Source organism: Pelecanus crispus, chromosome 11 (assembly GCF_030463565.1).
Source record: "Pelecanus crispus isolate bPelCri1 chromosome 11, bPelCri1.pri, whole genome shotgun sequence".
Classification (NCBI taxonomy): Eukaryota; Metazoa; Chordata; class Aves; order Pelecaniformes; family Pelecanidae; genus Pelecanus; species Pelecanus crispus.
The window spans coordinates 33397140-33424709 of NC_134653.1; the positions used below are offsets into that span (position 1 = coordinate 33397140).

The 27570-nt window shown below is 57.7% G+C and overlaps 1 protein-coding gene across 1 annotated transcript in view; it reads right to left on the reverse strand.

Moving 5' to 3' along the window:
- The window catches only part of NCOR2 (nuclear receptor corepressor 2), a 182696-nt gene that overhangs the window by 68126 nt on the left and 87000 nt on the right, over window positions 1-27570 (reverse strand). The window contains exons 8-13 of the mRNA XM_075719315.1: window positions 26818-26884; window positions 21317-21504; window positions 19860-19956; window positions 17196-17374; window positions 13558-13612; window positions 11252-11350 (exon numbers count right to left, since the gene is read on the reverse strand). Of these exons, the coding sequence (XP_075575430.1) occupies window positions 11252-11350; window positions 13558-13612; window positions 17196-17374; window positions 19860-19956; window positions 21317-21504; window positions 26818-26884 (685 nt within the window). The remainder of the gene's footprint in view (window positions 1-11251; window positions 11351-13557; window positions 13613-17195; window positions 17375-19859; window positions 19957-21316; window positions 21505-26817; window positions 26885-27570) is intronic.

The following is a 27570-nucleotide window of genomic DNA, read 5'->3' on the forward strand; positions in this document are numbered from 1 at the left end:
CTGCCGACACATCCTGTTTATTTAAAAAGGCCCCGGGACAAAATTGCACGCGGGACGCGTGAGCGAGAGGCCGATCCTGCTCCAAGCCCACGGGGACGGGCGGCCTCCTTCCCCGCACGCTCCCCGTGCTCTGGCGCGAGCTGCTCCGTAATTACAAACATCTGCTCACCTCTACCCCAATTTCCCACCGGCCCCGGAGCAGCTGGAGAGGCGCAGAGCGCTGCCAGCCCTCCCGGGAACACCGCGTGCACCGCCGGCCACCCCTCGCCAGGGCCCGCGGGCAGGCACGCGTGCTCGCCCCGGCTCCCGGCTCCCCTCCGGAGCGACGTTTGCTCGCCCTTCCCGGCCAGCTCCATCGGGCTGGCACGTCGCGGGGACTTCAGCCACCGCAAAGCTCCGGCTCCAAGCGCGCTTTTGGGGAACGCCGGCTTCCAGGTAGGTCCCGGACATTGAAACACTGGCCCTGCTGAGAACCGACCAACTTGCTGCATGTCCCGGCAGCGGGTCTGGCTGGGAGAAAGCCCCGGCGAGGAAGAGGTGCAGCTCCTCCCACTCTGTTTACTTCCTCCGCCGAGGCTCTGCCTGCTTCTGGAAGCAGGACTGGAGGGCAGGAGGAGGTGGGGGAAGCAGCTCCCCACCTTCGCCCCCCCCCCCCCCAGCCCCGCCGGAGACGCCTGCCGCCTTGGCACAGAGACAGTGAACCCAGCCAGAAACCCCTTCCCGGCCAGCGGCATGTCCCCCGCCTCCGAAGCACGCTGCTCGCGCGCTCACCGCGAGCTCCGGACCCTCATCTCCCCCCAAATCACTCACCTCCCCGCTCCCCGGCTCCCGCGAGCGGCCGGTCCCCGACAGCCCCATCGCCGGCTCCCAGCCCCTGCTCACCGCCCAGCCATCCGGGCGCGCTGTGCCTTACGTTCTCCGGCTCTGAAGGCTTCCTGACGATTTGCATAGTTAAGCCGTAAACTAACCACAACATTCCTCTTATGATTTTGCAATCTGCTGGAATAACGTGGTCGCTCTAAGTCGAGTCGATGAATCATCATCTATAAACCACAGCTCTCGTCACCGGGGCTCTCAGTGCTGGCTGCAGCCAGCGTGATTAATCCGCCAGGATGCCAAGCTTAACCTACGGTGCAGGACTGTTTATTTTCCAAACTTGCAAACCTCCGGAAAACAACGGCTCCTGCCTTCCCCATGCCCTCTGCGGCGAGATGTGCCAGGCTGCGGCACGGGACCGGGGACCGTGCTGGAGCCCCGCGCAGAAATCTCCCTCGCTGCCCACAGCGCATCCCGGCGTCAACCGCTGGACCGTGCACCTTGCAGCTGAGACACCCGCACCCTCTCCAGCCCCCCCTCGCTCCCCGCTCCGCAGCACCCCCAAAATATGCACCAAAACACCACTGTTGCCAGCATGGCTTGGCTCCCCAGCCCTGGTCCTGCCGGGACAGGGACAGGCACAGCCACCATTTCACAGCAGCTCTGCCCGGGATGTTCAGCTGAGCTCATCCCCGGAGTCCCGCTCCTGCCCCAGGACCACCACCCCCGGCCACGCCGTCTGCTGGTGGACGCGCTGGCGGGGAACTGGTTTGGGCCACGGTGATGGCACTGTGTGAGAGCCTGTCCCCGAGCCCAAGTGCCGGCTAGGGGTGACGTCTCTCTCACGGCAGGTTTTGAGGGCGGATCGGCTGCACGGGGGATGCCATTTCGCTGCCAGCAAGTGCATCACCTCCACTGCTGTCGGTACGGTGCCCTGGGCTCTTACTGAAGGTGAACACACCATGGAAACCACCAGCTCCCATTTGCTCCTTAAATCAGGAGGGAGCAAACCACAGCCCTCCACACCCTAGTGCAGAGGGAGCCGCGCGTGCCAGGCTGAGCTGCGAGGCAACTCGTTTCGGTGCCGCTCAAGCCCATCCCCAGGCACCGCAGGCAGCGAGCTCCGGGGTTTTTGCTCGAAGGCGGCTTTGCGGCCCCCGCCACGGGCTCGCTGCAGCAGCGCGGCGACGCGCGCCAACCCTCTCCCCACCGCGTCACGCCGGAGTCTGCCTTGGCAGGGGTTTGGAGGGAGCGGTGCCCCGCCGGCGCGAGCCCCATCCCCTCCAGCAGCCGGGAGCGCCCGCTCGGCCGCGCTGCCTTTCCCGCGTGCAGGGCGCTGGCTCCTCGCTTCTCCTGCGGGTGACTTCAGATCAATGGCATTTATGATGTTCTCCAGGGGCACTCAGCTGCGGAGCAGGCTCAGGCCGAGGTCATTGCACGCAATCAGGGAGTTACAAATTAAAACCAGCTCGAGATAAGCTGAAGACAAAAGGCCTACGCTACGCTGGCCAGGAACACCTGGAGTTTGCTTTGCTGCTTCTCCAGGAGCCCCGGCACGCCTGCGATGGCCGTGTGCGTGCACGGGTGCCTGCTGGCATCGCTCCGAATGTCCCAGAGGGTCCAGTACCGGCACCACAGGACGCGGCGCGCTCTTTGCGGCACAGCCGGCGGGACTCAGCCCTCTGCTCCCACCCCCGCGGGACACCGCGCAGAGCAGCTCTGCCAAGAGCAGGGCTGGCACCACGTCCTCTCTCCGCCACCACCCACATCCATCCTTCTCCCCGCTTCCAAACTCTCCCTCCGGCAGGTCACACCATCGAGAGCCAGGGCAGGGACTGCCCCACCAAGCACCCGCGGTGCCAGCCTCCTCTGTAGCCACCGCGCTGCCCAGGAGCCCGAGGTCTCCCCCGGAGCACCCTTCCCCGTTCGCCAACGTCGTAGCAGAGGTCGAGGTGCCCGTCACCGAGGTCTGATGCCACACGGCCGCTGCAAACAGCTCTCCCTGCACGTCCCTACCCGTCCCTCGGCGGCAGGATGGATACGGAGCGCAGGGAGGATGGCTTAGAAATACGTATATGCATCATGTAGCCAGCTCCCAGGGCCCGGAGTCTCTGATCCGATGGTCTGGAACGCCTCAGCCCTCGCTGCCACCCACCGCCACGCAGGCTGGCTTCTCACGACCTCGCGCGGCACCCTCCACTCATGAGAGAAACCACAAAGCAAAACAAGCCGCTGCCAAAACAACAAGGAGAGGAAGAGGAATGTCTGCCGGCAACCTGGCTTTGATCATTCGCGTCCCGGGGCTGGGTTTGATGCCGTTGGCTGCGGAAGCAAGTCGAAAAATCAAAGGGCCAGGCTCGGATTTGATAAGGAGAACGATAGCGAGCACGGGGCTCGCTCAGTTCAGCTCCGACTGCGATGGCCCGGAGCCGCGCTGCTCCTCTGCCAGTAAACAACAAACTCCGCAAGACAACAATCGCTACACGGCAGAGATGGAAAACGCGGGGGCCGTGCCCAAGCGTCCCGGGAGGCACTGAACGGGCCCTGCGCACGCTCGCCAGCGCAGCTCTCCAGCACCGCAGGCCACAAAACACACCCGGTGCCAGCAGCAAAGCGCCGGCAGCCACCGTCGGGCTGCCCCGCCGTGCCGCGGGAAAGCCCTGTGCCATCCCCCGGGCTGCCGGTCCCGGGGGCGAGCAGCGTGCCGGGGATGAGGAGAGGGGCCGGCTGCGGGACTGCAGAGACGTCGGACCCTGCAGCATCGCTCGCCAGACCACGGCACGACGGCGTCCGACGCACGCACCCGAGCGCGGGCTCATCTCGGGCGGCACCGGGAGCCTGCCGGGCACGGGAGCCTTTTGGGCAGGGACCCCTGTGCGGCCCAGCCCCGCACGGCGGGCGCTGACGCCTTCCCGCCGCTTGCTCCTTGACCTCAGTGAAGCACAGAAGTGATTTTTACAGGACCCTGCTCGCTCGGAGCCCTCCTTAAATCACCGAGGGCTTTTCCATAAGAGGAAATGTTTCTTTTCTGGGTCGCTGCTGAGTTTTTAAAAAAGTGATTTGATTGCTTGCGAAGGGAAAATGACCTGAGGGGAAGAGAGCGTAACGTTTGGAAGCGGCGGAGACGAGCCCCTGCTCTGTCCCAGGCAGGGAACACGCATTTTCTCTTCCCTCTGGTTTGCTTTACCCCATTCCCGGCTGCTCGCAGCCCCCCGGCCGCATGCCGACCCCCCTCCGAGCCCTGCCAGCAGAGGAAAGTGCTGGGTTGGTGGCTCAAGGGACGCAGAGCAGCATCCATGCACACTACAGATGCAGTGGGGGCAAAGCAAGCCCCATATCCTCATGGAAGCAGCTTTCTCCAGGATTTTCAGCTGTGCCTGCTTCAGAAAGCAACTTAGCAACAACGCAACCTATTTCCCATCTGTTCCCAGTCAAACCTGGATCACAACAACAGATAAAACAACTCATCCCAAAATCCAACCGCTTCTATCGCTCCCCGTCCTGCCGGGAAGACGCTGCAGGTCCCCTGCCGGGATCAGCAATGCCCAGCCTGGATCCCAAACCCCCATCCTGAGGAGCACTCACGTGGGCGCAGGCGTGGTGGAGCGCTCGCCGGGAGGATGCATCGACCCGCTGCTGGAGAAACACGAGTCCGCACTCGGGGGCCAACCGGAACGGCGGGACTCACATCACTTTTAAGTGATTATTTTATTATCGCTAACTGCAGACGCGGTCAAGCTGCACGGAAGAGGCTGGCTATGGTGGCCAAAGGGTCCATGAGCGAGCGGTCCATCGGCAGCCCGTGCTGGTGCTACCCCAGGGGGAAGCGGGCTGCGTGTCCTTGCCCGCTGGTGCCTGTCCCCGCCCCGAGCCCACAGGTCTCGCTGCCGTCCCCACGCTGCCAGCAGCCCACCAGACTGCGTCGGGAGCCGGGGACGGAGCGGCCATCCTCCCGCGGTAACGCATCCTTCGATTCTTTTCCCAAATATGGCCACATCATTCTCGTTTCATCACCCCCAAAACTGCAGCTGGGATGTCAGGAATGCGAGTTTCCTTTGTGTTTGCCCGATTATGCTGCCTTGGAGGGGTGGCAGGGCTGCGGGAAAGCTGCAACGCCCTCGTAATGGGGGAACGGGCATGGTGCACCTTACGGGGCATAGCCGGGGTACAGGGTTTGGGAGCGACGGGAGCCCGGACTGAAAGAGCAAGCACCAACGGAGGGTTACAGGATCGATACCGTCTCGAACGTCGCCGTGTCTCACACCTCGCCCACCTGTGTGTGCGGGCACCCCAGTGCTCAACCTCCCCCGTGACAGGGCAGTGACGGCCCCTGGCTCACAGCCCTTTGCCAGCCCCAACCGCACGCTCGGTACCTGGCAATCTCGGCACGCCGGAGAGGACAGGCGGATGTTCCCGTTTTGAGGCACGGAAGCGAACGCGGGCCCCTGGCAGAGAGCGTTTAGCAAAGTACAGGACAGGCTGCAGCCCCCGCGCCCTCGCCCGTGATGCCCCCAGCACTGCTGTCAGGCTGCCCTGCGAGCCGGGAAGCGCCCGAGCTACACCGAGCTGTAGGAAAAGCATGAGAGATGGATGTTTTCCCAGAAACAACCACTTTTCCTGATGGAAAACGGTTTCTTTACAAGTTGTATACCTGCTGCCTCCAAACACACTCCAGCACAACCCTCCGTGCTCACGGGAAGCCCGCTGCTTTCCGTGAGGATGGTTTTGGACCATTTTTGAGGATTCTGGGGGTTAGCTGGTTTTGTCTGGATTTTTTTGGCTATGAGAAGATGTGGCTTTAAAGAGCAAGACCCCGCGCCGAGCAGCGCACACCCAAGCTCCCAAGGGATAAACGCTCTGCGAGACGTTTCTCCCCGCGAGGCTGCACTCGAGCAGGACCAGGACCGTGGGCTCTAGCCGGGTTTGACTTCTTCTCACGGGTCCTGCACCCCAGCCTGGCCAGGCAGGTTTCTCCAGCCACCGGCAGCATTGTCCCCCTACAGATCTGTCCACAAAATGAGCCAAATTCAATCCCCTTTGTGTCCCAGCAGCGAGCCGAGCCGGCCCAGCCGGCGGGATGGGGCAGAGCCGGGGGGACAGGACGACAAGCAGAGACCACGTCACAGCAACACCCGTCAGCAGAAGATGAACCCGCACCCCAACGCCGACATCCCAGGCGTCGTTTCCAGCCACGCAAACCGCGCCATTACAGACCTCTCTGCAGCCACAACCATTCCTCCCTGCCCGCTCCACTGATAACCTCAGTGCTGTTTAAAATACAGCGCTCAAGTCAGCACGGGCTTAAATGCTTGCAGAATAATTTATTGGTATTTGAGGCAGCAAAGTTTACTGCCCACATCCAGGGCTGTTTCTGTATGACGTGTTGCATTATTAAACCAGGATTTTATGACAATTATCTCCCCGCATCTGAAAGAGAAGTTGTCGAACCCTTTGTCGCTAATGAGGAGCCGCTCCCTGGATTGATGAAAATCAAATGCTTCCCAGAAATAAATACTCATCATTCATCTCGTTAGCCGTTGTAGTTAACGGAGCGGGGGCACACGCACAATTTGCGGCGTAAGAGGCGGTTCGCAGAGCTCCAGACCCGATCCTCACGGGGGGAGGAGAGGCGATGGTAGGACAAGGCTGGTCCGTGGTGGGTGCTCTGCTTCTGCGCCAGGGACGGGGTGCATGCAGACCCCGAGCCCCGGGCAGGCAGCACCCGTCTGGCAGCCCCAGCCCCGCCAGCCTCGCCGGCTGGGACGGCACTTATGTAAAAAAAGTAAATGGGTTGTTTATAAAAATCCGGGCTGGGGCTGTTTATCCGCGTCGGCGAGGGGAATGGTTTGTGTTTGGGGAGGGCGGGACAGCCGGCAGAATGGATAATTCGATTTGGGTTTTGGCAGGGGGCAGGGAAGAGGGTGGGCCTGGGAAAGGCTGTCGGCCCTGGCAGGGGACCGCGTCGGCTGCCCTGGCAGGTCACGCCGCAGCCCCCGCCCCGCCGGCACGGCTCCGGCACCGCTCCCCGGCAGAGGAAGGGGGGGTCCGGGTGGCTCCAGTTTCTCCGGAGCGAGTCCTCGAAAGCATCAGCACTAATGCACGGGGCCCTTTCACCGGGGGGATACGTGAGCGCCGTCCGGCAGCGGCGCCAAGAGAGACTGGCATGACGGCACGTCCTGCAGGCCACGTCCGTCCACAGCGCCGCATGACTTCATCCACCCCTGAGTCATCCTCAGGGCGGGCAGGCGGCTCCTCCGGCCGCCCATCGCTGCTGCCGACCGACCCGCCGCCGGCGAGCGCACGGCCGCCCGCCTCCCCATCCCGGCACCGCGTGGGACCTGGGCGGCTTCTCCCCCCGGGAATTCACTGGCACTGCTGCAGGAAGCCCAACAGGCATGCCGCGGCCGCTCCGCTGCCCCGTGGGCAACGCTACTCCAAAATCAAAGCGGATTTATTCTGGAATAAAAACCCCACACTCTCCACGCGGAATAATTATGTTGAAATAGAGTCGCTTTTCTTCCAGCACGGTTTCAGCCCAACGCTTGCGCTACTACAGCCTGGCTGAACAGCTTGCCCGAAGAGCGAAGCACATGGCGCTAATTGCCTGGCTTCAATTTTGGTGCCCCCTGCTACAGAATTAGGGGTGTTCGCAGAGAGATGCTTTTTGAAATACCCTGAAGAGCGGCTGCGACAGCCCCCCAGGCAACACATCCACGCAAGGGCCTTTCATTACAAGCCCATGCAAATTTATGCTTATTATTGTACATCGAATAGTGGATCAGATCGTTTTACCATCACTCAAACTCCCCCCCCTACCCCAAGTGAGAAATTACATGCTTGGAAGTTATTCCTCTTCCCATTGATTTCCCCCTTTCAGGGTTAAATGGCATTTTCCATACCCAAACGCAGAGGATTATTTTAGAAAGGCTCTTCATCTCGGGAATATTATGCATAACGATCCATCAGATGCGGGCGCCTTTCATTCGTCGGCGCCGGGGAAGGCGGCGTGCCGGGAGCACGCGCCCCGCCTCGGAGCGGGCGGCCGCTCGGTTTTCTGACAAACTGGAAGCAGAATCACGTGAAGTCCCCGCTCTTGGCAGGAGATTTTTAGCAATAAGTAGCAGCTTTATGAGGAATATCCTTTGCCAGGGGACCATCAGCCAGGGAGCAGTGGGATTCTTATTTTTTAATGGACTTTTAATAAGTAGGCCACAATGATAATCTTGACACCAGAGTAGCTTTATTTCTACATGTAATTATCTCCACTTCGCTCTCAAGCTCCCCGCAGCCTCCAAGAACAAATAAGACCACCAACCTCTCCGTGAGAAAAGGAGCAAGAAAACAGCACAGGGCCACTTGAAACGCTTGTAGCAGACCTCATCCGCTCCTCTCATCTGATATCAAAGTCAACGTCTCCTCCCCTCCTCTAAATCAATTAAATCTCACTTTTAGCATTTAACTGCTTTGAATCCTTTACCAGCAGGAACATCCGTGCTTGGAGCACGGGCAGCGCCGGGAGCGCGGTGCCACGTCTCCCAGTGCTGCAGGAAGGTTGCTGGCAGCCCCGTCTCCTCCCTGCACGCTGCCTGTCCCCGTGCTGTCCCACCGCCTCTCCCGTCCTTCACCCCGTCACCGTCGCTGGTGACTGAGACCGGGCAGGTGAAGGCAGAGCCCCCGGCGCAGGGGCAGCCCAGCACCGCCGCTCCCCAGACACAGCCCCAGCCCTTTGCGAGGCCACAGGATGAGGGACCTGCATGGATTAAAAATAGTCGGGGGCCAACAGAAACTATTTGAAGCTCAGATTAGTTCCTCGCGGCCCAGTTCGGTCGACAGCCCCGCAAATGTCTGAGCCGGTACAATGAAGGGGAACCCCCCCGGGGACAAGCAGGGAGGATGCGCAGCCAAGGTGCTGGCTGAGCCTCCGGGACAGCTTACTCCCAAATGAGACGACCTTCTGCAGGCGTAGCCAGAATTTGAGCAGTTTCTCAAGGTCCTCACTAAGCAAAAACCCCACCAGGGGCATCCCTCCATCCCAGCCCGGCAGATTTGCCAGTACCCAACCTCTCCCGTGCTGGCCCGTGCAGCCGCACGGTGACCCAGCCTGGCCCGGGAAAGCAGATCCCATCGGCACCGTGCTCAGGGGAGACCCCGGCTCCGTGAAGGGGTGCGTGGGAGATGCTTCACCGCTCCCACCAGCTTCTGGCAGGACTTTTAACAAGATATTCCTTCCTTCATTACCTTAAAATCCCACCCTAAAATGACGGACGCAGCTGTGCTGCCCCACCAGCTCCGCAGCAGCGTGCCCTTCCCAAGCCTGCACGCAGGCTCTTCCAGTGCTGCTCTGCACGCAGCCTCGCAGGAAACGGCTGCAAGCGACATACAGAAATATTGGAGGTATCGCAGCACAAAATGTGCACCTCAAGACCCCCCAAGATCTCTGGGGGAGAGCTGCTCCGGGCTCGGTTGTATGCAGCAACTCTTGTTCTGTACACCTCTCCTACTGCTATTTGTGCAGCCAGCCCTTGGCTTGTAAAGCTCGTCTGAACATCCCACCTTCCACCTGAGCATCCAACAGTAATGGGAAATATTCACTGCTTCGCTTTCCCCCCCAGACTCAGGGATCCAACCCTTCTTTCAAAATCAGTAACGTTCTGTCGAGGTCTGCTCCAGCGGAGGGGCGATCCGCTCCCTTCGGTGCCCAGCAGCCTCCCTCTTAACAATTTTTGTAAAATTGCTGTCCCCTGCTTGCAAAAACAGTCCTGCCTTTTATTACGGTCGATGCAGCAAGTCCCTGCTTCCGAAGGCTGGCACCGAACAAGGCTCCAAACGGCAGCACACGATCTCCACTGCCCCTGGACCAGACTCATCAGCAAGGGCAAGTGCCGTGGGAAATTCTGCAGCCAAGGATGCTTTGGATGCTTTTAAAAACCAAAATACAAATAGTACCTGCTGGGTGCAGGACCGGCAGGTCTGTGGCCGCAGAGGGAGGTAGGCAGATGCAGAGCAGAGCGTTCCGATTGCCGCTCTCCCTCCACACTTGTTACTTGCTCAACTTAACACTGAAACCAGAATGAGCTGTGCTAAATGTCTCCACTGCTAACAAGAAACAAATGTGGCCTCATGTTCTAGTTGCTGTGATCTACCAAAACAGACCATGGTAAACACTATAAAAATGTACTGGAGGGAACCACCCTGTGTTTGCTGGGAGAGGGACTGGATAATCTAATAGGGCTTTATCCATCTCTAATGTCTCTGAAAAAAAGAAGGGAAAATTGGGCTCCGTCCATGACATTCGTCATGTGCTAGCTATTCTGATGTCTTAATGCTGCAGAAATCAAATTGGAGCGAGGCTACCTATCTGCCTCCCAATCAGGATCTAGACCCAAGCGCTGCTTTTTATGGCCATGCAGCGTGAGGAGCTGCTGATGTCAGCGGTGGCATGGGCCAGGCCAGTTTTTCCATCCCTATCCCCACGTTATCTGGAGAGATACTCCCTTTGCGGTCACCTCACTCTCCTCATGACATGGATAAATGTTCACTTCATGGACCCGGGGATCCACCAGCGGGACCTTCCTCTGGCTGAAAGCATCTGCGGGGACAAGGAACCTACCCAAAATATTAGCGCTTATCTGGGTACCTGCTATCGTGGTATCAGCAGCAACACTGGCAGGGTCACGTCTAGATTTGTATCCTGGCCACGGTAACAGCAAGGGTTGATTCAGTCGCTCACCCCAGGCACCTCGTGGTGCCCTAGGCACCTGCCCAGCCCTTAACCAAAGGGCTAAGGGTCTCCTCTAGCTTCAGCGCCAAATCTGCCGGCCCCCGCAGGGATCTCAGACACCCTCCGGCACTTCGGATAGCTTTATATGCCTCTGCTCAGGCGGTCACCAGAAGTCACTCCCACCCAAGTCATTCTCCTCCCATACCTCTGCCTGCAGGAAGAGCCCTGGGCAGGCTCCGCAAGGCAGGAGCATCCCCACCCAGCACGCAGCCTCAGGAGCCCCGTCCCCGTTGGCACACCGGCTGCCGTCTCCGGAGGGGAGAGGGAAACGGGCCCCGCTCAGCTCTCGCACAGAGCCGCAGGCTGCACAGGCAGCCCCGTGCTACTCCTGACACCTGGCCAGGTTTTCTGTGTTCACTCCACCCCCTTTTTCAAGCATCCTGGGTTTGTTGTTTGCTTTTTTAAAGCTATTCTGACCTTGGCACGGAGACGGACAAACATCAACTGCCAGAAAACAGCATGTTCTGAAAAGCTACACAGAGCAAAACCACAGCCCCATCGCAGTCTGCAAGCAAGATCTCCATCTGGGGAGGGGAGAAAGGGAGCATTTGGGGTGCTCAGAGAAAGCGCTGCTGAGAAGCTGCAAGTGCAAAGCGCTGCAGCTCCTCGCTCAGCCCAAGGGACGACGTTTCCACGCGCTCCTCCAGCTCTTACCTGGCTCTTCCCGCGCCGCCGGTAATTCCTTCTTACGAGGTTCTTGTAATTCTCATTCTTCTTGGTCAGGTAGTAATACAGGACGCAGTCTGCCACCGTCTGCAACGACATGGGCAAATCAGGGAACAGAAGGTCCCGGCCCCTCGCTGTGTCGGGGTGCAGATTTCCAGGAGCAGCGTTCAGGCCCTGCCATTGCCAGGTTTCCTGCTACTTCTGAAGATGTGCAGCCCCATCAGGCCTCCCTGCATCTCCCTCCCAAAGCCCTTCGATGGAGCTGGAAGAGGGGGGCAACTGCACGCTGTCCTAGTAAAAAGGCTCAGCTCTCCCAAGGGACAGAGCGGGGCCGTCCCGCAGGCGTGCCGAGACGGGGGTGCAGAGCAGCGAGCACCCCGCGTTGGAAGCAAAGCAGGGGGAAGGGCTGACCCCAGATGATTGTGGCAACTAAAGGCAGAAGAAGGAGAGCCGCCTGTCACCCTCTGTTGCGGTTACGCGGGGCACAACCTGCCACGTGACTGTCAGCTAGCGTTATTTCCAGCCATTAAGCTCGCCGGCTCGAGCGCGCACGACTTTCTCGCGGACAGATTGAGATCCCGGCTCTTGGGAGCCACCATCCCAACTCCCGTTCCAGCGGTTGGCTCCGTGAGCGCCGTCCCAGATCGGACACTTTAGGAAAACAAGGAGCTGTGGCCAGGCCATATTCTGCTCCTGAAGAGCAGAGAGCGTGCCACGCTGGGAAAAGTCCTGTGCTGAACTGGGTGGGCACCTGAACGCTGGTCTTGGGCTACAGCTTCATACACAGGATCAGCGATTGCATGAAGAGAAATACTCCCACAGACCCATCACGCCTGCAAGCGCCTGGGAAGAGGATGCTGCTGCGTGCTCCCGGGGGGTGCATGGGGGCTGCGCTCTCCCTATCCCTGTGCAAGGAGTGGAACCATTTGCAAAAACAGATTGCAACTTTTAAAGTGTTAATTGGATCTCTTTCTAATCTAGCCCTGATTATACACACACGCGCGAACACAAAAACTTACAGTCATCTGTTCCAAGGGCTAAGATCACTATTTTTTTATAATGCAATTTAAAAATCTATTAATTCATTACATTGAGCCATACTTTGCATCTCTCTCCAACAGGATAATGGATGTGTTCTGTATCATAATTACAGCCTGATTTACAAACGAGTACAAATAAAATTAGAAGACATTTTACAGCTTGGAACACAGACTGGATTGTGAGCATCATCCAAGTCCCACCGCTTTCGGCTTTAACAAGTCGGAAAGGCTGAAAAGAGCCTGGTGTCTTACAGTGACAACAGCAGCACGAGGTTGCTGCTGACCTTTGCTTGCTTGCTGCTTCGGACAGGAAAGTCAAGGTCTTATAAATTATTTCTCCAGCCTGAGTCATCAGAGAATCTCATCTCTGAGAATCAGAGAATAATTTAGGCTGGAAGAGACATCTGCAGGCCACCCCCCTGAAAGCAGAGGGGTTCACCCAGAGCAAGCGAACACTGCGTGGATGAGACAGTGCATGAGATGGGCAGAGGGTGCAACTAACTGCAAGGACCCGAGAAGCAGCAGCTCTCGCGTTTCCTGCTCAGGAGAGCCCCTGGTCCATCGTTGTCTTTCCAGGCTGGCTCTGTCCAGGATCTGCCCATAAAGCCTGACCCACAGAAGGTACCCGGCCTTACTCAGAACGGGACCAGAGACTCGCCCTTCCTTTAGATCTCTTTTTCAAACCTTTCTTCTATCAGCCCAATTAACAGCAAAAAGCCAAGTCCAAGAAGCACGACGCAGAGGCTTGGGAAAGGTCAGGCCCTCCTGCGAGCAAACTATTCCTGAACACCAAGGGGAGGTGTGTGCGCTTACGCGACACCAGCCCGAACTGCTGGATGAACTGGGCCTCAGCCCACCCTCAAGATCCCCTCCCTGCATGAGGAGGGCACTCCTCTGCTTTGCGCTGGGCAGCCGGGTGCCCGTACCCCCTGTGCGACAGCCTGGCTGGTGCAAAATGCCTCCAGGAGACGGAGGAAAGCAGCTCCCCCAGGCAGATCACGGGGTGGGCTGCGACGCCTACGCGCCAGGCTGGATGCCTTCACACATCTCGCGGCTCTGAGCTCCCTGTCTCTCCGCGGCTGAGTCAGTCCCTTGTCTCCACAGGAGCCAGGAGGCATCTGGACCATGCCCGGGGCTCTGAGCCACCACCGCCCACAGGTGCCCAGCATCCGCCGGCTGCTCCAGCACCAAAGGGAGCCACAGGATGGAGAAGAGAGGGAGTCAGGCAGGTTGAAGGCAGGCAGGGAGGCTTACCTTCCTGTCCAGAAAGGATGCGATCAGGCCGAAGTTCTTTGGATGCTGCATGAACCTGCGGGACCGAGAGGGAGAGGGTTAGTGTGGGTGCCGGCTCCGACCCGCCTTGCAGCTGGGCTGCTGTGCCTGAAGCAGCGAGGCCGGCTCCCCGAGGGACTTAGGGGTTTGAGAAAATATTTGTCTGCTGCTCAGCTTCCCAGGAAGACAGGAACTTTAAATTTAGCCCAGTGGAGCTGGGCTGGTTGGGAGCTTCGATGCGCTGATGTTCACCACGGGGTGGGAGAGGGCTGGGGGGCTGGCAGCGCCCGACAGCTGCCTGTCACCCTGCTCGATCCCACGGCCACCCAAGCCCAAACCAATGGCAGGATGGGCGCGGAGGGCAGCTGCACACCTGGCCGAGGCCTCAGGATTTGGCAAGGAAAGGGCGAGGGATTGCCATCAATGGCTGAGCACAAGCACCCCACAGCATGGCCGGGGGTGTCCCCACCGCTGAGCGGACCCCAAGCCCGGCTGGGCTGTCAGGAGCAGCTGCAAAGGACGGGAAGGGAAACCCAAACCTCGGGAGGAAGCACAGAGCTGCCACGTTGCAGAGTTGCTCAAGAGATCCCCGGTGGCACGGCGGCTCCGAGGAATGCTGCCTCCTGCCCAGCGAGCAGAGGAGCTGTCAGCAGGCTCACCCACGGCTCTGGCAGCCCGGGAGGGAGCATCGCCCGCTGCGGGGGAAGCTGTCCCTGGGCGCAAAGACGTCTCCTCCAACGAATCCCTTCACCTAGCTGGTGGGGAAGCGCTGAAGGCCAACAAGCCCTTGGCACGAGGTGCTCCAGCTGGCAGGAGGACACTTAACCGGTGCATCACCAAAGCGTGGGCAGCCTGGCTCTTGTGCCAGAGCTGGAGCAGCACAGTGCTGGCCCCAGCAGCGTGGCTGCCGCCAGCACGGGCTCTGCCCCGGGGAGCCGAGTGGCCAGGGCCAGCCCCGCTCGCCACACGCGGCTCCGCCAGCTCCCAGGAGCTGACAGCTCCGTGCCCTGGGCAAACGGTTTGGAGGAAAGAGGCGGGCGAGCTGCGGTGTGGGTGCAACGCGGGCAGGACGTGTTGAGCAGCTCGGTGCCTCCAGCCCTGCCGGTGATTCCCCCGGGACTGCTGGCCGAGCCCTCTCCTCCCGCCTTCGTCGCTCAGCCCCGCCGGCAAGGTCAGGGTCAGGGCAGCGAGCTGAGCTCAGCGAGGGCCTGCCCGACTTCAGCCGTGGCAGCAGGATGTGGGTGCTGTCACCCACGCGCCGATGCCCTTCTTGATGCAGGACCCCCATCTGGTTTGGGTGGCACTGCAAGAGCCCCGTCACCGCAACCAGTCACCAAAGCAAGGGATCTCATCTCTGCTGCAGCCAGCACGAGGCCACTGTGGGTGACAACGTAGGACAGGGTGGGGGACGTGGGAGGTGGGAGCATGGACAGCAATGGGAGCATGATGCTCGGATGCTTAATGGGGACCCAAGTCTCTATCAGCCTTTTTGCCATCAAGTGTTTTGAAGGGCAAAATTCACCCCCCTACCCCCTCCAGATATAACAGACACGAGGGAGATCCCACAAGACATGTGACTGAATAAGTAAAAGAAAAAAGAAACCAGAATAACTAAGCAAAAAAAACCAGCAAAAGCGAAGCAGCTGGACTGCTCAGACAGCCTGGGATCAGAGCACAGCTCTGGAGCTGGCCTGTCACGCTGTTTGCAGCGCAAGCCAAGGGCTGACCAAGGCACAGGGTTTTCAAGGCCACGTTATCAGTGATGGTAACGCAGCATCGGGGGCAATGCAGATGACAATCCACTGCTTTTCATGGGCCAGGCCGTGTCCCCGTGATGAGGGACGGATGCTGCGTTCTCACAGTGCCCAGCACGACAGGGTCTCGACGCCTGAGTGGGATCCAGGGGTACCGCAGCCATCCCCGCTCCTTCACCAGCAAACCACGGCCCCCCGGGGAGCAGGCTAGCGATGGGCTCTCAATAAAGACACCTGAAATCCTGCCCAGAAGCAAATCAAATCAGACTTCCTCATGGGCTGAGCAAAAGGTTGCACCAGATTTTCACGGTCTCAGGAAGAGGCCAGCTCTGGGTCATGGTCACAGATGACACAACTTTGGTTCACCTTAAACACCCAGGCCAGAAGCTGCAGCACACCAGGCAGCTCGGCTCCCCGCGCACCAGGATCAGGGCGAGAGCCGGGGCAAGCCTCCCTTGGCCCTCCTTACAGCTCCTAAGTACCAATCTCTTAAAACGAGCTTTGTGAGAGCCCTGAAATCCTGCTGTATTTATGCCTCGAGCTCCGCATCACCCACGGTGATGACACAGAAACCACCGTGCACAGCAGGATGCACGAGCTGGGTGTGGATTCTTCCAGCCCCATTAGCCAGGCGCAGCCCCGCCATTAAAGACCAAGTAATTAGGCTTTGCGTCATTTGCGGGCAAGCCTTGCTGTTTGGAGTGTCACATTTTAAGGCTAATTAGCAATGAGGATTCTCCTCTACCAAAGGCTCGGAGCCTGTTTGCTTGTTTTGTTCTTTTTCGGTCCATCTCGGCAATTAGTTATTTCAGCTGCAAACAGGAGTCATCACAAGCAGGGACAGGAGGAGGGATTCTGGACACGGAGAGGCTTCCAGCGTGGCTGGCCGTGGGCCTGCTGGTAATCCACGGAGCCATCTCACAATCGTCCGGAGGCCAGACTAAGGCGGTGCTGCTGCAAGGGACGAGGTGGCCCCGGTGCACCCACGTGCCCCTGTGTCCCTTGCGTCCAGAGCAGCGAGCCCCGGCAGAGCTCATCCTGCTGGAAGCTGAACGCCAGCTGTGTTTTTCCAGACACACAGGGCACGCTGGGGGCACCAAGGATGCTCTGGTCCTCTGTGAAAACACACTGGGGTCCCTGCTAGGCTATGAGACATGGAGGAGTCCGGATGCGGGACTGAGCTGGGCCCCACAGCTTGGCTGACAGCGTGGTGGTACCCAGGGAAGGGATCAGCAATCCCCCCAAGTGATCTCAGTCGATAAGGCAAAGCTGTTCTCAAGCGCCGCTTGCAAACAGGAGAAAGCACCGCAGACAGAGTTTGCGCGTGTCTGATGCATCCACGGAAAGAGCAGCTGGTGGCAAGTCCTGCAGAGAGCAGGACAGAGTGCTGAGGGACGGGCACCGGCTGGAAGCTGCAGCCTGAGGAGGTCTGCATGGGGCGGTTGGATGTTGACAGCCCCAAGAATCCCTCTGGACATGCAGCGCGCAAAGGACAGGCATGTAAATCCAAAATGTAACAGCGTACGGAGCATTGGCTTTATCCTTAAACTGGCCGATACAATGGGGGGAAGCAGAAGCAGAAAACCTTCTAGTTCTCGCCCTGTCGTGAGCGGCAGCTTCCCGCATCTCTGCACGTGGGCACGAACACACCAACCATACAGAAAGGCCTGAGGTTTCTGTGCAGGTGCATCACCCTGTGCCCAGGTCCAAGGCAACACAGAGACCGCGGCTGTGTCCCTTGGGGGGCAAGACAAGCCCTTGGGAAATTCACGCCTTAGCGTGCTGGGGCCCCGGCCAAAGCATCGCACGGGTCCTGGGCACGTTTCCCAAGGGCTGCGCAAAGGGAGGTGTGTAGGTTGCACTCACTTTTCCCGGAATGTCTCCTTCTCCTGTTCACTCCACATGTTCATCACCTGCCGGTCCTTGTAGACCTTCATGGGGTCATCCATGAGGCCGTTCATGTTGATGAATTTAATACGCTGCTGGTCAGCATCGTAGAGCATGGGCGGGATGACAGCGAGCTGGCGCATCTGCTTCTCCAGGTTCTTTGGGGAAAGCAGAGAGAACAGTTGGTCAGCACCATGGGCCCGCGGGGACAGCAGGGGACAGATGTTCGAGCGGAAAGGACAGGCGGAGGAACAGGAGAATTCAAAAGCAAGCACTAGACAGCTTTATTGCTAGAGTAATTGTAAATCAAATGCTGAAAGAGGCTATTGCTGTCAGCCAGGAAACAATCTTACATTTTGAAATAAAAGGCTTTAAGATACCACATGGAAATGTCTGACTTAAGCAAAACAGCTCCTGACCATGATGGGAGACAAGTCAAAGCAGGGGTGGCACGGGGAATGCAAACCTCTTCCCAGCCATCAAACCCACAGACACGTGGAGGTTCAGGCCCCCACCCCAAATTGCAAGGGAAGCGGGTCAGCTCTGCAAAGCTTTCTGAAAGGGTGGGCAGAGGGAGATGTCGTGCTTCCCTTCCACAGGAAACCTAGCATTGTTCCAGGAGGTTTCAAATGTCACCGTAACAGGGCCGTCATTCCTTTCTTTCCTCTTACTGCAACACCCTGGGACATGATCTGATGCCCTGACTCCATCCTATTCAAGTGCAAAGTTCATCCAGAGCCCTGGCTGCACACCAGGACAGACTGGGCACGCTGGTTTCCTTAAGTATTTGCAACAGAGAGGCCAATGTGATGTCTCATTTGTGCCATCCCCTGCCTGAACACTGGGACTGTCCCTTCAGCTGAGCTGCTGGTGGTCCCCCGGCACAGGTCTGCCCTGCGGGGATGAAGGGATGCTCTGGCCACCCTCTTTCATTTGCCAGCAGCACCATCGCTCCAAGTCCTCCCTGCCACCTGGGATGGCACTGGTCAGACATAAATTCCAACCCGGCACTGGTCAGACATAAATTCCAACCCTTGACCCAGGAAGGCCAGGTCTCAAGTGCTATTATTTTAATTTACAGCTCGACGCTGGTTCCTGGGAGAACAGTAATGCCCAATCCCTCCAGCAAGCTGCCGACCCAGGCCTGCCCAGCACCGCTCTGCTTCCCCGCTGGGACTGGTCAGACCCAACCTCCTCTTCCTAAAACACAGCTCTCTGCAGAGACACGGACGTTTTGACTCATTTCATCACGTTCCTCGTCCTCACTAGGATGCCTCTCATTTAGCAACCAGCTGCTTCAGATGCCCTGGGGGTGCCATCTCATGGTGGGAGGTCAGGGACAGCTTGCAGCCAGAGCATCGACCCTGACAACCGCAGACGGCCCCAGCCGAAGGGAGAAAGCCCCTGTGCAGAGCCGTGGCAGGCAGAGAGGCAGCTGGCAGGAGCGCTGCCTGCAGCTGAGAGCGCAGGGCCTCTCCCTTCGTCTGGCAGGGTCTCGGGGTGCCGAGCGCTGCAGATACACCCCGCCGGCGGGCAGCCAGACCTCTCTCCTCTCCAGCAATGCGCTGGGGCGGAGAGCTGGCCCCTGCCGCCAGCCGTGCTCCCCGGCTCTCACCTCCCTGCTCCTTCCAACCCTGTGGAAGGGCTGGAAGCTCTTAAGGTCTCCTCTGAGACAAGCAAAGCGGTGCCTTGGCGCTCAGCAGAAGGCTGTTGGGGTGGAGTTTAGCAGCACACTGTGCAGGAGGTCGGAGGCAATCATCTAACACTCCCCTTGGCCATAACCTCTGCAGAGCTGTGAAATTTCCCTCCGCTTCCGAGATCCGTGTCCTCCGGGTCATCGCCTTAACCGGCTAACAGCAAACTGCCTGAGACCCAGGGCAGGGAGCGAACCGTGGTGCAGAGGCAGCAAACATCTCAGCTATTGCTGGGCAATGGCTGCTCTCCCCTCCCAAACGCGATCCATTCACTGCAGCTCGCCTCCGTGCCAAGAGAGTGGAACCCTTGTGAAACCAGATCCAAATGAAGCCAAGGTCACGGCGATGTTTCAAGATGAATGGAGCACTCCCAGAAGATGTGGGCCAACTGGCTCACGTACAAACCATTCATTCCATAGGATTCCCCTGTGTCAAGCCGCACAGCCCATTCAAAATAAAACGAAACAGAAAAACCCCTCCACCCGGCATCCAGGGCACCATTCCCTTCCCTTCCCACCTCCGCTTCCAGTTTAAACCAACAGCCAGGAGGTGTTTGGAGGGTGCTACCCAGGATGAGCAGCGTGCTGGGGTTTCAGGTCCCTAAGAGGCAGCTGAATGCCGATAAACCCTACCCACTGGCCACCAGCTCCTGAGGTGCTTTGCTCCGTGTTCTGCTCCTGCAGAACCATTGCACAACTCGGTCGCATCTCTCGGGTGGCTGGAAAGACACTGCTGGGTATTAAACGAACACCTCACTTTGGATCCCGTCCAGAAAGCCTATTAGGCATCATGGCAACCTCCCCACCCTCCGCGTGGCCTGAAATTAGTAGGATTTGGTATTAGATTTCACCATGGGGCCTGGCGTGGGACCTGGTGGTACTCTCCTGGCTTCCTCAGAGAAGACCGGAGCAAGGGGTGAAGAGGAGGAGGAAGGACAACCCGGTCTCACCTCTTGTTCTGAGAGCCCGTCGATGATTTCTGACACCTCGTGCTCGCTGCGCGCGGCCGACATGGAGAGCCCGCCGCTGCCCCTCTGTCCTACCCTGCTGGGAAAGGGCAGTGCAACACTCAGACACTGATGCTCCATTTTGTAAACCACATTCATGACAACTCGCTGGGCCTGTTGCCCTTCTTATTGCCCTCCATAATGGCCATATCCCAACACCCCACCCAGGCCACCCCATCCCACGCTGCGGGAACAGTGCCCGCTGCAACCCCCCGGGCTCTGACAGCACTTACTCCTGCCCGGAGAGCACCATCCCTGTGTCCCCTGGGTTTAGGGCTCACAGGTTGAGAGCCTCAACCAACCTTCCTTACCTGGGCCAACAGCCACCTCCTGGATCACTACAACAGAAGGACATTTCATACCCAACCATACTCTCCCCCCATTATTTTCTCCTGTTCATCGCACCGCAGCAATGGCACAAAGGCGTCAGCGTTAGCACCGAGCCGTTAGCACTGTGCCACCACATCTGGTTTGCAAATGCTGTAGGAACTCTTAAATCAAAACCAGCCATTAACATCTTCCCCCCCTCCCCCGCCCACTACGACCCCACATAACAGTCATGCATCCCAAGGAATTAAAACTGTTCCTATTAAGCACGTAAAACCTTAAAACATTTCTCAGTACCATTTCTCCCCTTCTCTTTAAGATAAAATAAAGCCACCGTTTAGGAAGTTTGGGCCCATCCACACAAGGACGGGATGATGGCACAAGGATTTGGGTTCTGCACACATCAGGTGTCCCTGGGCGAGATCCCAGGACTGAAACGGGAAGGACGGGGAGTTTTCAGCAAGTAGGGTGCAGATCATGAAATCCTGTCTCCTCCTGGCAGGAGACAATATGACCTCAATTGCGCTTCCAACGAGGAGGAGAAAACAGACAGGGGATGGGACAGACAGGGGACATCCCTTTCAGTGAGACGCTTTACTCCTTTCATATCGTCTGCGGTCATTCCTATAACCTCTGCAGACCTTTATTCTCGCTGCCCATGCTCTGATCAAAGCGTGTACATGTATTACATCGTCGACACGACCAAATCCATCTGCAAATCTTGTGTGTCTTCATTTAGGCCCACCAGCTAGGCAATAATGAGCGCCGGCCCGGCCAGGTGGCCAGCACAAGGGAGCTCCCCTTGCTCCGACGCGGCCAGCTGGGAGATCAGCAGCAGAGGGGAGATGTGCAACCACATTCCTGACATTCTTCCTTCTCTCTTGGCTCTGTGCTGAGCCACCCTGGGCAAAAAGCAGCAAAGCTGCTTGTCTGCTGGCTTCTGCCTTCGACTAGAAGGGGAGAAAAGGGACCGATAGCCATCCCGGCCCACTCCTTCCGCGAACAAATCCCACACCCATCCATCCCCAAAGAAAAGAGAAAGGCTGTCCGATACCAGCTCAGCCCCTTCCTACCGCTTCTCCTCTAACCTCTGCATGCGCTCTTGCAGTTCCCGCTGCTTCCGGATCTCCGGGAATTGCTTCTCATAGTATTCCCGCACTTTGCTCTCTTTGGCACGGCGCCGGGGGTTATTTTCGATGCGCTCCACTTTTTTTTCCCAGGCCTCCATCAGCTGGTCATAGCGCTGGCAAAACTTCTGTTCCTGAAAGGGCAGAGGGAGAGAGGAAGCTCAGGAGATGTGCCTGGGAAGGGCAGCTCCTCCAGGCCTGTCCCTCGATGGCTGCTCAGGCTGAGCGTGAGTCACGTTGCTTAAAGAAATACTGTTTATTAGGACACGGACACGCTCCAGGGTCTGGGACCAACCCACAGGTAAATTCTCAAAACAGGCCATCAGGTAGCCTCAGGCTTTTCCCTTCCGGACCCAACATCTTTGGTGAAACCAGGACTCTTGCCCAGCGTGGCTTTGCCCACCCACCACACCTGCCTGGGCACCCTCCAGCACCTCGGGTGCTTGATTCGGCAACCAAAGCCCCAGTGCTGGGGAGGGAGCCCCTGCTCCGACACGGCCGGCCATGCACGGGGGCGAGGCGCCTGCCTGAGGCCACCAAGCAAGAAGGGACTCAAACATGGCCTTGGGAGGGGACACGGCAGGAGGGCAGCAGAGCGGGTCCCTGCCACGCGAGCAGGGCACGCAGAGCTGTAATTTCGGAGCTGCCAGCTCGCCGTGCCGGGGAGAGGCTTGCCGAGGCGCCCGCAGCCGGGCACCCCTTCCCACCCACACACACCGGCCCCAGCGCTCACAGCTCCATGCCGGCAGCGCCGATGGGACTGGGGCCACCGGGCAGCTCCGCGCACGGGCCTGGCTCCCGAAACCAAGAGCCCCTGTCCGAGGCTCTACAGCACGGTGGCCCGACCGTGCCGTGATGCCCCCAGCTCCTCCACCATCCCGGAAAGCCAAAGTATTTTTCCAGCTGCTGCTCTGCCTTTTTAGCCCAGGAGCAGGACGAGCGCATCCCTACTGACGGCAAACCCAGGCTCTGCCGAAACGCGGTGCTGCAAGGGGTTTCCGTGCCACGTCCCCCTGGGTGACGCCCTCACGGCACACCCACCCAGCCGCCCACACAGGTCCAGCACGACACTTCTCCCTGGTATTTACGGGACCAGCCCAGAAACCATAACATTAAAATATCATTTGCAACACAAATGAGCTTCCCCCCACCACTCCCTGAATCGCTCTTCCCTCCTCCAGCCACTGTCTTGCTGGAGGAAAATGCCCACGGACAGGCAAGGTCCCCACCGAGAAGATGCCCGGCCATGGTCCCCGGCAGCTGCAGCGGTGACAGGAGCGATGGTGCCCAGCCTCACGTGAAAGCAGCTGGGCGACCAGAGGGGGTTTTAAAGGTTTCATTTTGAGTGAAACAAATGCCTTCTAGGCCCCGAATCAGGAAGCGAAAGCAGATGTCGCTCTGCAAAATAATCAATGGCAAACCCCAGGTCGCCTCCCGCCCGCCACGCCGCCTTCCAGAACGGGCGGCTCGGCACCGCCCTCGGTACCACAGCGGAGACGGGGGGAATCCAGATTTCAAAGAAATAAACTCATCTCTTGCCACCACCACCCCACGACTGGAGGGAAGTCCAAGGCTGTAGGTTTTCCCAGATGTGCTCTGCTCTCATCTTGCCCTCTCTCAGCCACCAAAAAAAAAAAAAAAAAAAAAAAAAAAAGGAGAGGTAAAAAAAACCCCAAATCGATGGAAATGCCCAATTCCAGGTCAGGAGGCAGCTGGGCTACCCCGAGCCAAGTGGGTCAGTCGTGCCACGGACCCCGAGCACCAGCAGCTCTGCAGCCCGTGGCCGGTGCCAGGCACCGGCAGCAACCCGCGGCCAGTGTCACGCCGATCCTGGCACATGGGTTTGGTCCGGCCATCCCGGACCTGGCAATAACCCAAGCGCAGCAACACATCCTGCGATCCCCGTGGCCTTTTGGAGGCACCTTGACAGTAACGTGGGGCGGACAAAGCGCCTCAAACCCTGCAGCTGATGCAGACTAACGCTCCCCCCAACAAATAATTCCCATTTGCACAGCCGGAGCCAGAGGCTTTCCTGCCCCGCATAGATGCACAGGAGATGCTTGGGTTTCGGCAGGAGTTAAAGGAAATGGCCGTAAGATGAAAGCGAGGAATGAGAACAAAACCAAAAATGCCCTAAAAGCCACCAAGGAGAATCTCGCGCTGCGGGCGAGGAGCTATAGGTAATGCCAACAAACCATGGCAGCTCGGAGAAATCACAGCTGCTGTGTTTTTACCCCTCCTGAAGCGATGCTATCAGCCCCCCTGAAAACGAGAGCTCCCACCCTGCCAGCAAATCTGCTACATCCTCCTGCTTTCAGAGCATCGCATTTGGGAAGAGGCTAAAAATACCCCGCAAAGTTTATCAAGCCTCAGCGCCGGCAGGCAGCTGGTGCCCCGTGCTGCGTGCCAGCCTGCGGCGCGGCCAGCACGAGGGCTCGGTCTGGTGAGAAGCTTTGAGGCTTTCAAAGGTTTTTCATTCCCTGTAGGAATGAGCCGGCGCTGGGTCCTGCACTGCCACCGCCCCGGCAAAGCCGCCTGGCACGGCCACCGGGCTGTTTTGCAGCCAGCAGGAAAGCTTTTTTTCTTCCTTTTCCTCCACTCTTTGGGACAACCGGATGAAAGCTTTATCCAGAATTCCTCTTTTAAGGAACTGGCATTTGCATGATGGAAAAAGCAACATCAGCGTCACACTGCCGATTTCCCCGTAGCTGACACCCTGGCAGCGGGGCAGGCAGCACCAAAGCTCCCCGCTCACACGGCTCAGCCCTCCGGAGCACAGCTCTGTTACGGGCCGGCCAAACGCTTCTGACTTGCATCTGCTTTCTTAAAGCCCCTTCCCACCATGGAGCAAAGAGATCCTTCCTGCCATGCAAGCTTCAACCCCCCCCACAGCGGGGCTGGTCTGCAGCATCCCTGTCTAGCGCTTTTTGATCCAGCTGGGATACATGCTCCCTGCAATCTTTTGCCATCCTTCAAAAGCCAAGATTACAGGCACCTTATAGCGCTGTGCGTTCCCCAGATCTTCACAGCTCAATCACCAGGAGAAGCTCCCGGTCAGGCACTTCAGGAGCAGAAGCGTCTCTGCCTTCTTCAAGCATCCTCCGAGCAGCCTTAAGCAAGCGTGTCCATTCCTGAGCAACCATCTGTGCCGGCTTTTAGCATCGGTGCTCCCTCTGCTCCCCTTCCCGGCTGGGCTCACCAGCCCATCAGTTTCTCCATCACCCAAGTAAGTGATGGGGAGCAAAATCGGACTTGACATGCGTATCTAAAAATGGATGAATAGTAACACCGCCGTAGCAGCTGAAGGCAGTTCGTAGGCTGTGCCGAGCCCGAGCCCTCCCACAGCCCACACTCTCACAGCTCCAGGGAACGGAGCAGCTCTTCGGAGGGGAGGGGAAGAGCAAAGGTGACAGGGGGAACCAGTCCAATTCCCATGCAAGCCCCACGGCTTTGTCTCCCTGGCTGATGGAGATAAACCTCTTACAGCCAGAACAGCTCCCTTTACCCTCCTCTCTCTGCAGCATCACCCCTCTGATGGCAATGAAATGCACTCTGCTATGCCGTCCTCGGTGGAGGCAGGAGGAAGCCCTGCAGATCCTCTGGGGAGGCTCTCGGGGCTGGACCCTGCAGGGACCGAGCTCTGCCCCTGCTCCAGCCAGCCCCGGGCAGCGACAATACCCCAGAAAGTAAAAGAGCCAGAAAGAAACGTTGGCACGTAGATGGGCTTTGCTAAAAATAGGGTCTGCTACAAAATAGGCAGAAAAATAGCTAAGCGTACCCATTTTGCAAACAGAATCAGCAAATGTATTCACTTTGCAAATTCAGCAACCGTATGTTGCCTATTTTGTAGAATAGGCAAAATGCTTCCCTAAACTGAAAAATCCCCTTTCAAGGACACTGAATAAACCGGCTGGCAGAAATTCACCTATTTTGCATGACAGGCGACTTTACTGCAAGACGTATTTTAGGAACCGTGCTCTTGCAGCCTAATTAAACCTTTTCCCCCAGCTCCTCGATATTCACAACAGAGCGGTTCACTCTAGATTTAGCGCAGTAACCGGCCATTTCCACCAGAAAGCAGCTCCTGGGCAGTTCCCTTCCGCTTCCAATAAAACCAAACGATGCTTTGCAATCCCTGTTTCGAGGAAGGGAATATTGATCCGCTTCCTGCAACTGCAGAAGTCCTCAGCTGGGGCAGGTGAGGTGCCCTGAGCAGCACCGACTGCCACGCCAGGTCGTGCCGAAGGTATAAGCCCTGTAGCCTCTTGCTAGAAACCTGGAAGAAGTTTTACCATGGAAAAGAGTAAACAAACATGTATTCAGACACAAATGGGAGACACAACCCAGCCCTTTGGAATGCAAGATCTGTGGCTTTTGGAAGATTGCTAAAAAATGGGGGAAAAATAAGAAAATAATTTGATCGCTGGCTCAGAAATGTAAACAGCCTTACTGGAATCTGCTTTTAAAGGCAGAGCTTTCCAACCACTTCCCAAGGCTGATTATTCTGAGTTTTTCCAACAATTGCGCCCAGCCGGAGCACTTCTGTCCAAAACTAGCACCAAAGATGCTCAGAAAACCTGCACCGTTGGCAACTTCAGACGCTAACGCCAGCACCTGAGCCTGCCCCAGAACAGAGGCACCGAGTCAGGAACCGCTATTTGCATCTTCCACGTGAAACACGGAGCTCTGCAACACCCGTCATGGAAAGATGCCGCAAAATCCACCTTCCCAGTGGGGGTTGTTGGTTGCTTTTGGCATTTCCCCTTTTGTGCTGGTTTTGCCTCTCAGCTCCCGCTGGCGACTACTGCAGGCAACTCTCAGCGCTGAAAACGTATAAATTCTGTAAATCCCACTTGAACTTTCTCCTCTTTTCACTAGGGACTTGCAACAAATGCCTTTGAAGTCTCATAACAAACCCCGCCTTCCCTCTTACCTAACCAAGAACCATCTCCTTGAGGGACACTGGAACTATCTCACAGGCAAAGCTGCCTAGAAATTAACTGGCCGGGGCTTGATTTTTGTTTTAAACCACAAATTCCTCGAACATCGCTCTGTGGCCAGCTGGAAAGTGTCAGATCAGTCTTCAGACCATTTACCCGACGCAGAGTCAGCTTGTTTCACACCTCTCTTAGGGTTCAATTACTCACAAAATAGACATTTACGCTGTGAATAGGCTCTCTGAGATCAATGAAGGGCTCCGCTGTGATTAAGCCAACCCCGCGTGTTCGCTCTGCAGGGGATACTTGCAGAGGGAGGTGCTGCCTGCAGCAGGATCGGGGACCTCTCCTTTACATCCAAGTTATTTTAAGCCTAAGAGATGCCACAGCAACGCAACAGGCAAAGAACTGAGCACCAGCGCTTCTTTGCTGGAAAACGTCCTTTTCTTTCTCACGTAATAAATTACGCTGCTGTATACACATAAAATAAGGTATAAGGGAATCACTTACCCACTGTTTGCGAGCATGATTTCTCCTCTTGAAGTACAAAATTAACTTTTTCCGCATTGCCTGGTTTCTGTAAAGAAAAAAAAAGATGTGATCCGATTAATGAGACGGCTAAAATCCAAAGCCTGGCTCTCCCCACTCCCAAAGGAGTTTGCAACGCAGTTTCCACCTTAACTCGGAATTGCATCAACTTCAGAGCCGCAAACACGGTTATCTAGGGACCTCGCGCCAGCCTTAGAGAAAGACCAACAAACCCTCCAACGCGAGGAACTTCACCCGCATCTGTTGGCAAAACCAGGACTAAGGATGAGAACTACGGTTATAAACTCCCAATTCTGCAAACCTTGACCGTGCACTCAGCACCGAACGCGTGCAGACGTTCAGCTCTGCGTTTACCAGCGGGCCAGGCCGTTTCTCGATTATTTTTACATTTTGATCTGCAAAAACGCAATGGGGTCCCAAGAGTTGGGGGGCAGGAGGTGGCTCCCCCCAGCACCCCCTGAGCAGAGGCCACCCTGAGCCGCCCCGGTCCCCAGGGCCAGCAGCGAGGGAGCTGTCAGCACACACACACACACTCCCAAAGGGTTATTCACCCCCGGGCTCCGAGGTGCTGATAAGGAGGCAGGATTGCGGCAGGGATTGCAGCAAGTATCTCCTAACCTCTTGCTTTCTTGGAGCCGTGCCTAACAAAGCTGCAAACAAACCAGCCAGGAAAGTTCAGCCACTTGCAGAACTGGGACCTCAAAAGAGAAACTA